Consider the following 12,080-nt stretch of genomic DNA (forward strand, 5'->3'; position numbering starts at 1 on the left):
AAAATGAGACCAAGTTGACTTTTTGAGCTTCGTGACCACTTGCATTGGGAAACAAGAATTGCCTCAGGAAATGTGAAAAGTTGTTTATGTGAGACTAGCATTCATGAGGACTGTTTGAAGATACCGCACAGAATCCAAGGCCACATACAGATTCCTCAAGTAAGCGTATCCATGACCCTCCAATCCTATCAAGGATGAAAAGAACTGGATATGGACACAAAGGGATCCGCCATGGCCTAGACCCTGGTCCCTAACCAATCACAAGGTCGAGGATATCTCATACAAGGCCTTGCATGGTTGTTATAAGCCTTTTTACTTGTGACCTTGGGCTTACAGTGGTGGTGAAATATATTGCAAAAGTCTGTATGTACCCCTGCTGACATGAAGAGTAACAAGGGCATCACTGAATTGCTTCAAGGCCGGATCAACATCTCCAGAGGTTATATTCAAGATCTCAACAAATTTTTCTTACAAACGTGGTATGATTTTTAAAATAATTATGAGCATGTCTTCTTCAACTTTCCTATCAATGGCTCTCATTTGATCTCTAAATTCTTTGAATTTCAAAAACTGATCCTAAAGAGATTCGTATTAATATTCCTACATTTTTTGAACATCCCAAAATCATGAAAGTATTATCACTGCCTTGCACTTCAGGCAGCCTAACATCAGTCATGGATATAGCTCAATCAGCACTACAGCATCCCAATTTCTTGCATCATACTCAGTTGAACATCTTCATTTGGTGTACTTCTCACCTCCTTCCCAAGAAATACTGTGTAAGCATCCATTTTCGAAAATCACAATCACCCTGTGTTTACATTTGGTAAAATTTATTGTTAAACTTCTTGTTACCGTAGAACTTGATATGAACAGAACAGCCAGTCTTAAAATTCTCTACCAAGGTGATTCACTGTCCTACTGTGCCACCAATGCATTCAGGTATATCCATATTGCTGGTACTGATTCTAATAATGGCCCTACGACAGTAAAGACAATAAACACTCTCTCTAACTACTCCATAAACAAAAAAGAGTACACAGAGCTACTTGCCAGTCACTGTGAAAGATTCGGTTTTTCAGTTCTGAAAGACAAATAGAGTCTCACTCTGGCACTACACTTAAATCTCTCTATTCAAATTGCAAATACTTGAAACATATTTAATTTGAACTCTCTTCAGAAATAACTCTCAGATTCAAATTCACTATTATAAATATAAAGTTATAAACACAACTTGAAATCAGAATTCAGACTTACTTTCATCAAAGATTTGTCTTGGTATCTTGCTTGGTCTGTTCTCTGTCGTGGTCTTGGTTTGCTTATGTTGCCTTCTCTTTGACTGGTTCAAACACTCAGCACCATCTGACAAGCATGTTGTTATGAATATAATCTATATAAAAATAATAATAATAATGATTAGTACACTGGAGGAATGTCTCTAAGGACATGACTGTTCGTGAAAGAGCACCTGCCTAGGTATATAAGTGGGCCCTCATTTGTAATCACCTCATATCATTTTCTTTATACACTATTCAATATATTATATATTACTATCCTGAACAGATGTCTCATATTCTGAAGATTATTGTGAAGTATGAACTCTGTTCGTTACACATGTTGACCCCTTTATATTGCACATTGGCTCAATTGTTGGCATGCATTGGCTCTAAAAAAATTGTGCCTTTGGTTTTGTTGATGGGTGGGCTCAGGCAGTGGTGGCCCTGATTTGTGGATAGCTCAAACAAAGACAAATCTAGTCAGTTATTTCTCCAAGCAACACAGGTCAGTTCTCAATAGGTAATATGTTGGCCCTTTTTTAACGTATTTTGGCCTCAAGGTTCGTTCCTATCGGTAATATCCTGGTTGGCCCCTCTTAGCCTCACTGTAACTGAAATCCAACCCTACCTATAAGAATGCTGTCAGACTGTAACAGCGTTTCCTCCAAACTCAAACTCAGGCTACAGTTGGCACCAATTATGTTCCTCATCCAAACAACAATGATTCTTCTCCAAAAAAGTATATTTAACACTTTATTCAGTAACAGCGTGTCATTATTAATATTCCCTACAGTGAGATCGATGCTTTCCGATTCTCTTTATACTGTCCAGAATTCTTTAAATTTCTTTTTATCCTTAACTTTATGAATATCTTATTTGCCATCAAAAATTGGTAATATGTCATCCTGAGCTTCCAAAAGTGTAGGAAGACATCACAAGCTTGGCTTGTTCTTCTGTCTGATGTTGGCTTATGTATGTTTGCAGTCCTTCAGCACCTTGTCTGACGAAAGTCTCTTGGCTCCTTCAGCTGCTTCCTTGACTTCTTTTCATGGTGGCTCTGATACCCTGTTGGAACTTACACACACAAGAACATAGGCGGGAATGCACAGAAGAATAAGGGAGGGAATAGATTGCTAGATTATTGAGTGATGCAATGTATCATTACATAGTAGAAGAGAGAGGATTATGTTATGTCACTCAAATACCCAATCTTTTAATGAATACGTTTAGTAAAGCATGATTACATCACTTTATTATGAAAACTTTATTGCATGTCTAAATCCTAAATCTTAATTAAGACCATCATATCTAAGTTATGTCTAAGGCATGCCTAAGTTTCTAAAAATCATAATTATGACCATTATGTCTGATAGAGAAAGGCCATACCCATGGAAAGACAAGGAATTTGTGGGATGATTTCTAATATGTTTAGCAGAATTTATTTATATACCATATTTGGTCTTGTATCAGGTTCCCTGTTTGAGCCTAATGGAATATCTTTGATCTCAATCTTTGTTTTATGAAGGTGTGTGGGGGGTTCGAGGGTGAAATTTTCCTTTTTCCATCACCTCTATGCATTTTTCACTTGGATCCATGGAACAGATTAACGAGGATAATGTGGAATGTATTCTGTGGGAGTGAGGTCTTGCAAAGCAAATGTATACGAGAGCTTACTTTATGCATGACCAAGAAGAAAGGAGGATCTTTGTTAAATAATCTCTCCAAATATCTTACCCGATGTGTCATCTTTTCAATTAATTCCCCTTGATTGTGGTTTTGACATCGTTTGTTTTACCTTTAGGAAATCTTTTGCTAGTAGAGATGGTCAAGTTTCTTGTAGGGACAGAACATATACTCCATACGTAGCTTTGCTAATCTAACAAGCATACTAAATTCTCATCCCAGAAACAGTATCAGCAAATTTTTATGTCAATCAGTTTGTGTTCTGGAAAATATCTTGTTGTCTAGACTTCAAGGTTAGTTTGAATAGATCATGTGATTACTGCAGGGCTTGGAGTATGCAATGATGACAGGTGGAGATGTGGCTCCACTGGGTTCCGAGGCTGTCACAAAGATTCATCAACTATTTGATTGGGCTACAAAGTCTAAGAAGGGCTTGTTACTCTTTATTGATGAAGCAGATGCCTTTTTATGCGAGTAAGACCTTCCTTCGCTTTTTTTCTTTCTTTATGTCCTTTTATGTTTCTTTTAAACTGATGAATCTAATTAGCTGTATATAATATGTCCCAGGTTGAGCAAAATTCTTCATGTTAATAAATTTGTTGCTTCTTACATGTAGTTTTAATGAATAGAAATGGTGTCACAGATTACTGCAGTTAAGTTGTATACATTTTTACTTGCTCTCGTTCTTGCTTGTACTATAATGTATCTTTGCTAGTACGAATGTATCTAAGATCCACATTGAACCTCCTATAATGTATCTAAGGGTATCATCTTGCTAAAGTGCAGAGGTCTTTTGACACGAAACCCTTTTCTAAGGCATAAAGAAGAGTGAGGGCAAGGATTTAACTTCTTTGACCATTCTTGTGCAAGTGCAGTGGATTTTGATGGGTGATGCTGTGTATGCATGCACACGTGTTATTGATTTGTACATTGTTGTGTAGTCACAACTGGTTATAATAAAGTTGCTTCGAGCATAATTTTGTTTTATCTGTCACTGATTTTTATATTGTAATTGTTATTTCCTGAAATTGACACTTATCAAAAAGCATTGTGATGACATTCCCATGCCTTTAGCATGCTTTTATTGCCTGTACTATCTTAGAATTCCATAGAAAAGCAAGGCAGTGCTTTAGCTTGAAGAAAGCAAATCTGTTACTTCAACTCCAAAGGAATGTGTTCTTTTGTTTTGTCATCTTTTCAATAATGGTTGTGCATATTTAAATGCAACAGGTGGCTTTAGTGGAGCCTCATGTTAGTCTTGTTATCTGTGTGCTTTACGTTCTGAAATCTTTGCTAGGTGCATCTATGAGATACCAGAATAGTGTAGATGTGGGTGTTGTTAATGCAAAAGCTAAAGGTGGAAGGCAGGTATTTGTGATGTCATTAAAATGAAATGGTTCTTTCATGGTAGGTAATGTGGAAAGATCTTTGCATGTTGACATTGCAGTATTTGTACACTTATATCTACTTATCCAAATTCTTGAAACAAACAAAACTAGCAAAATGTGGATGGTCTAGAAAATAATGTTTTCCTATCTTTTAATAAATTTGGTGCAGGTAGGCAATAAATATCTGCTTTAGTGTTTTATTATATTCCTGGTTGCAGTTTTTATTATGTTAATAATCCCAATGTTATGGAAATGCAGACGGAACAGCACATACATGAGTGAAGCTCAACGAAGTGCTCTGAATGCGCTTTTGTTCCGAACTGGAGATCAATCTAGAGATATTGTTCTCGTTCTTGCAACAAACAGACCTGGTGACCTTGATGCAGCTGCTACAGATAGAATTGATGAAGTTATTGAATTTCCACTTCCTGGAGAAGAGGAACGTTTTAAATTGATAAAACTTTACTTGGGAAAATATATTGCACAATCAGGTGAAAAGAAAACTGGTTGGGAATTATTCTTTCGTGGGCAACAACAAAAGATAGAGTTGAAGGATATATCTGAAGAAGTAATTCGTGAAGCTGCTAGAAAGACTGAAGGATTCTCTGGACGAGAGATTGCAAAAATGATGGCTGGTGTTCAAGCAGCTGTCTATGGTAGCAAGGATTGTGTCCTTGATGCAAACCTGTTTAGGGAGGTCGTTGATTACAAAGTTGCTGAACATCATCAACGTAGAAAGCTTGCTGCAGAAGTTCATGGCTGATACTTGAATTTTAGACATTCATATTATTTTGAAGGGATCAGCATCACTAACATGTTCAGGAAGCTTACTGTGTTTGATTTTACATACACTGTCAACTTCACGAGTGACACCAAGTGCATTGCAACTCACCCTTCCATTTTGACAGCATGATACTGATAAATTTTGCAGATGAAAGTCAACTATTGCACACATCTCATGACACACCTATTTTGTAATAATTTGAGTAAAATACTTACGTGATTATGTCCGTGCCTCATTATGCACAGGTGTAGTGGAAGATGCTTAATTGCCATGCAGGTGACGCATCAACTCATTGCTTTTGCACAGAGGTTCCTTGAAGAGCAATTTAAATACTCCAAACAGCGAACTTCTGAAGAGAAAATGTTGGAAAACCTGTATCCAAAACATCAATTTTTGAGAGTTGTAGGAAGTTATGACTGTAAAAACATCGTGTTTGGAAAGGCTCTTGACCAGTCTTGACAATTCTGCTGTATTTGAGGGATGGTTTTTGCAATACTTTACACTTCCACTGTACTGTTGGTCAGTGTCAAGAGGAGAAAACTGCTATTTTACCTGTGTTTTGTTGGTTCCTAGATTTGTGTTGTCATCTAACACGGTTATTTGGAACAACATTACATGCATTTGGAAGTTTTCATATGAATTTTCCCAGATAAAGGAGGGTCTCAGAGCTAAGGGATCACATCCCACCGGCTTATTAGCAAAGCCTAACCCTCAGGACGTCGGGGAAAATTGACCTGGTGACCTCTCATTAGCGAGGTGCTTTAGTGATGGGAACTCGACCAATTGAGCTAACCTTCGGGGCTTGATCATGTTATGATATTTCTCTGCCCATATGAATGAATAAAATGTGCAAAAGATTGTATTGATTACATAGTTTGTCCTAGTTAAGGTATAAATTTAAATCTCTTTGCATTAATTTCAACTATTGTCAAGCAAACATGTGTCTCTCCTGATATTCAATCATGAAATCTGCCAAAGCTTGAAGTGTTTACCTAAAAACCTTAATTGGAGTTCAGTTCTTAAAATTTATAGTGATATCTCTTTAGATAATAATGAAAGGGTTAATGTAGAAAATGTGAATTTCCATGTTCAATTCTCTTATGGAGCCATTCTAAACTTCAAATAATCTTATGGTTTGATAACTCCGAGCTTAGGTAGTCAATCTAGACTTCAAAAAGTCATTGGATTTGAAATTTCTTTAAGCTTTTGGAAGTATTTTGAGAAAAATGTAGCCAAAGGGGTTTACACTGTGTGGGAGTTGACTTCCATTGGCTTATGTGGCAGGTTAAAGAAACATCACTCTAACAAAAACATTCCAAGCTCACTGGTGAACCAATTGCCCATTGGCTTCCTACTACAACTTTTAAGGACGTATCTAAATACTTCTCATGCTTAGAATGCATGGTGAATGATAATGTTGGCCCAATGTTCACATATCAAGTAAAACATTTTAAGATCTATCTAAATATCTCTCATTCTCAGAATGCAAGTTAATTGATAAGAATGTGTTGAGTGTTAACCTATCAAGGGGACCTTTTGCGAGTCTTACCTCCAACTTGCACTTAATGATCGAAGCCCTAATTCTAACGATATTGATATTCTTTTAATTTTTCTAGTGTATCATTAAGCAATTATACTTAAGAAATTCAACCATAAAACAGTAGGAAAACACAATGCACAAAGAGAACACAAGATTTACCCTAGGAAAACCCAGCGGCCTTTTCAATAGAGAAATTGTTCTTTTGAACAAGAGATACATCTAAACTTCTAGTAAACTAGGTCAAACTGTCTTTCAACAAATCTATGGTCAAACCTAGTCAACACCCTCCAAGTCAAGTCTCCAATTTGATCTAGTGACTTGACCCTCTTGTTTTGCCCTAGGCTTAATTTTGACCTTCCAAAAACTACCCATAATCCTAGAAGTTTGGCCTTGCAACTATCCAAAATATTTCGGCCCCTACAACTGTAATTGACCATAAAAAGATGCGAACTAGAGAGAGAGATATCCTCCACACATGGGATCTAAATAGAGAGGGAAAGATATGAATTTGTCCTTTATGGTCCTTGTCCTTTGCTTGGATTCCCAAAAGGATTTTGCTTGAGTGAGATCAAATCGTTGCCTTATGGAGGGGGGCGAACTGTCTTTATATAATGATTTGTTGGGTCGAATAGGTCTCTCTTATGCCTGTGCCAACATGACTTGTTTTGGAGCTAAAAATTCATTTTTTTCTCTTTTAAAAGTCCATAAGGAAATGACTCAAAAATAATTCTCTTGACTCTAACTTGAAGAACATGCATTACAATAATCAATATAAATACATCAAGGGCCAAAATATATATTATAAGGACCGACCATAGTTACAAAATTTTATACTCCCTCTTAGCTAAGGAGGTATTCATAATCATTGTCTTAGATGTCTTCAAGGTGACAAATTTCTCTATGAAAAGGTTATGATAAATTATCATCATCATCAACACTGTTAGCAACTTTGACATAAGGAAAATCATTAGCCACAATTGGTCAGTGCCACTGACCCATAATCTCGTTCAGTACTCTTAACACATGGCATAACATTTATCAACTAATCATCATAACTTTGGTCAATACCATTGACCCATAATCTTGGTCAGTACTCCTCACCTACATTTAGCATCAACTAGTCATCATAACTTTGGTCAATACCATTGACCCATAATCTTGGTCAGTACTCCTCACCTAGACTAGCTTTGGTTCACTATCTTGGTCAAACCCTCATGGTGAAAACTCCAAAGACCACACTTTACATGAGCAAATAAGCCCGATGCTAAATGAGCTCCTCGTCCTATTTGGAGAGATTGAATTTGATGTTGAAAGCCACACACTCAATTGAGTGATCCTGAACTTTTAGAACTATTCTCCCCAATTGGTCAACATCTTTGACACAAGGAGAACAATTGTCCTCTACTAGGCCATTCTTCCCAACTAGTCAACACCTTTGACACAAGGAAAATGGTTGTCCATGATGCTATCATATCAACGTTGAGAGGGGCAATCTGCACAAGCCCAAGCTCGTCCCTGAAGTATTCAAACTTTGATCTGGACAGAGGCTTTGTCAAAATATCAGTTGTCTGCTCAATAATGGAGATGTACTTGAGCCTTACTACTCCCTTCTCCATGTCATGGATTTAGTGGTACTTGATTTTGATGTGCTTTAACTTGTCATAGAACATGAGGTTCTATTAAAGCTTCACATAATTTTGATTGTCATAATATATCACAGTCAATTCTAGCTCTTGGTTAAACAATCGGGCAAACAACTTTTGAAGCCACACTTCTCTAGTACAAGCTTCATTAGTTGTGATATACTCACTTTTGTAGTGTTGAGTGCAACAAATCTTTGCTTCCTGCTCATCTAAGAAATCATTGCAGGGCCGAAACTGAAGCATCCTCTTGAAGTACTTTTCTTGTCATCTGCACTCCCTCCTGAGTCAGAATTTGTATATCCTTACAAGTGTACGTCGTTGTTTGAGACGTATCTCAAACCATAATTCACAGTACCACGTAGATATCTTAACATGTGCTTTGTTGCAATCCAATGTTCATGTCTTGGTTCCACTTGGAATTGGCTCACCATGTTTATTGCAAAGCAAATGTCTAGCATGGTGTTAACCAAATACATCAATGAGCCAATCAATTGCTGGTACAGGGTGGGGTCTACTGAATTAGATTCATAGTCTCTCAATTTCCTCAAATTAGTCACCATGGGAGTTACCATGGATTTACAGTCCAACATGCCAAACTTCTAAAGGATCTCAATGACATACTTTCCTTGACCAGTGAAAATCTCACCGGGCTTCTTCCATACTTCCAAACCCAAATAATAATGCATTAAGACAAGATCTTTCATGTCAAACTCAAAGGCCAAGCTGCCTCTTACACTGAATAATGAAAGGTTCAACGCTTGTCAAAAATAAATCATCAACACATAACATTGAAACCATAGGTGTATTCTTCACAACCTTGAAAGAGGTTTGGATCAACATGACTCTTGGAAAATCCAAGTCTCGTTAGGTAGCTATCAATTTGAGCATACCAAGCTCTTGGAGCTTGCTTGAGTCCATATAAGGCTTTCTTCAACTTGCAAATGTGAGACTCCTTCCCATGCACCTCAAAACCTAAAGGTTGCTATATGTACACCGCTTCCTCAAATACACCATTGAGGAAAGCAGTGTTTACATCCATATGATGTAAACTCCAACCCAAAGAAGCAACAAGAAAAATAATAGATTTAATAGAGGTGTACCTGGCAGCTAAAGCAAATGTTTCATCAGAGCCCTCTCCCTCTTTCTAGGAGAAAGCTCTAGCCACAAATCGTGCCTTGTATTTGTCAATACTTCAATCTGTTGCATGAATGATCTTATATATCGATTTGGAAGTCACCATTGACTTCCCTTCAAGTCTCAGCGATATCTCCCATACATCATTCTTCATTATGGATTGATATTCTTCAATCATAACATCCTTCCCCACTTGTTGGCTAGTTACTTCTTCATAAGTGGAAGGCTCTGCATCAATGAGCTTAGTCATAAGAGTTGTATAACTAGAGAACCTTTTAGGTTTCCTACATTCTTTGTGTTAGCGCTTGAAATTTCACCTCAGGCTGAGAAAGGTAAACCTCAAGGCAACATCAAACCACTTAGCCTCATAGCTAGCCCTACGGGGCAGGAGAGGGCTCTCTCCGGTCTATCTCGGTCAAAATCTTCAATGGGCGAGATAACCAATAGGGTAACACTGATTTTAGGCTAGTAAACTGATCAAAAGGGTTGATTTGGGGTTTTTAGGGTTTTTGGTGGGCAAATTGAGGGGATGGCAATTTTGGGTGCGGGGATAGGACACAGTTTCTGCAGGGGGTTCTTTGGGGCGAGGTAGGATACAGTATTGATGCCTTAGATTGAGGTGAATGGATGAGAAAGACAGGTGAGGAGCTAAGGAGAGCAAACAATGACTTTGAATTCTCCTTAAACAGTAGAAAACATTGAAATTAAACAAACTTAAAAGCAGAGCATGACAGTCGTGAATTCTACTTTAACACTTCATGTGTTTAATGTGCAGAAGGAAAAGAAAGGAAACGATTCACATAATACACTTACAAGTACATAGAGAAACACACCATCAATACATGTAACCACAAGAATCTCAAAAAGGACTGCAAAACCCTGGTCTTCCTTAGCCAAAAATTGCAGAGATACAGTGAATAATACAATGATAGCTTATCCCTCAAGAGCCCAACCATAAAAATGAGCAAGAAAGTACATAATATAGATCATCTAACCTCTTTCCCTGCCTCCATGGGTCGAGCTCACTATCCTAGGAGCTGTTTCAACCACTTCTAAACTAAGCACTGAAAACTAGGCAGTCAAAACAACTTGCCTCTATAAGCTAGGAAACCAATTCATTCATTTAATTTTCACATTTTTCATGAATGAATCTTCTAGAAGAGGTACATAAGTGTAAAAGTGTCATAAAAGTACATTAATTACATCAAAGAGCATAATAATCCACCCCAAAAAGTCAAACAGGGTCAAACTGCGTTTTTCTGAGCTGTACACTGAAATTTGGAGAAATTTGTCTGACGGGTCGCGCGCCTTTGGGACCACTTTTAGGGCACTTCCAGGTGTCCAAATTGAGCAAGAGTAGGCTTGTTGGAAAGGTCTGTGAGTCTACTTTCCAACCCAACTGAAATTTCTGAATTTGGTGGTCATTTGCCCCTTCAAAATTGCAATCTCCCGAGACTGCTTTCTGTGTCTCAAAAATGTGGCAGAAAGTCATTTTTTGCTTATTTTTTGACTTTCTGGAGGCCCAAAACTTCATAAAATCTCAAGTCCATTGATGAGCGTATGTAACTTCTCATGACAAATCTAGAAATGCTGAGTTTTTGCAAAATGGAGTTGCCAGGATGAAGGGTCGCGCGGGGGATGAGACCCATTAATGGAGAAAACCTGTAAATTGCCTGAAAAAAACCAAAATTTACCCAAAATGCTCAAAATTTCTTGGGATTTGTGCTGTGGCTAGGCTATTTAGTGCCATGCTCCTTCAAGGAAGCCTCGGCCAAGATGTGGAGGGGATCGGGCCTTTTTCTCCGTTTTTGTGCTTTGGCCAACCTCCTTGAATCTGGTGATTGCAATTTTGACATTTCTCTAAAACCATGACACTTGTGCAAAAAGTGAAGGAGGTTTTTCTTCTTTGGCATGTTATGGACAAAAACCTCTCTCGGTTTTCCAAAATTCATCTTTTATTGCTCTGGAACATCATTTGAGTGCGACTTGTCCCGATGTGTGAAACAATGAATTTTGTCGAAATGGAGCGAAATGAAGGGGATAGGGGGCTTCTAAATTCTTGGGTAAATTTTTGGGAGTGGGGAGGGATGTTAGGAAGCAGGGGAAAGTGGAATCGCGGAGATCGAGTGAGGGGAAGGGGTCCAAAAGGGCAAAACACAGGCCAAACCTAGAAAATTGCCAGGTTGTAGCTAGAAACTAGGGTTTGTGCAAAAATGAGGAATTTGGCGGATCTAAGGGATGGGAAGCATTTGGTAAGGTACTTTAAGGATAGGGGAAGGTGTATGAACATCTGGAAACAAGTTTTGCCGATGATTTGACCGTCCAAGAGAAATTGCCTTCAAAACCCTAAGAGAGGGAAATGACCTTGCCTGGGCGCAACCGAAGCATGAACAAGGTGTCAAATAACTCATTAGACACTGACATGATAATGACAACCCTATGAATGATGATAGACTCAGCTGAATGATGACATGGATTGGCATTTGAACAACTTTAGAAGGAGTGAAAGCAAACCTTAGACCTAATGCCTAGTGACCAAATTTTGCTTGAAGACTCACTGAAATGACAAATTTTGACCTTGACACTTCAAAATCACTTTGTAAGAGCATATTTGATCACTGGAGGAAGGCT

General features: G+C 38.0%; 1 protein-coding gene across 1 annotated transcript in view; it reads left to right on the forward strand.

Moving 5' to 3' along the window:
- Positions 1-5,880, forward strand: part of LOC149245120 (uncharacterized) — a 280,773-nt gene extending 274,893 nt beyond the window's left edge. The window contains exons 7-8 of the mRNA XM_089457651.1: positions 3,286-3,434; positions 4,607-5,880. Coding sequence (XP_089313777.1) covers positions 3,286-3,434; positions 4,607-5,111 — 654 coding nt within the window. The 3' untranslated portion in view covers positions 5,112-5,880. The remainder of the gene's footprint in view (positions 1-3,285; positions 3,435-4,606) is intronic.
- Positions 5,881-12,080: the final 6,200 nt, after the last annotated feature.

Source organism: Pinus tabuliformis, chromosome 7 (genome assembly GCF_031772625.1).
Source record: "Pinus tabuliformis cultivar Carrire ecotype Pingquan chromosome 7, CPIR1, whole genome shotgun sequence".
In the NCBI taxonomy this organism is placed as follows: Eukaryota; Viridiplantae; Streptophyta; class Pinopsida; order Pinales; family Pinaceae; genus Pinus; species Pinus tabuliformis.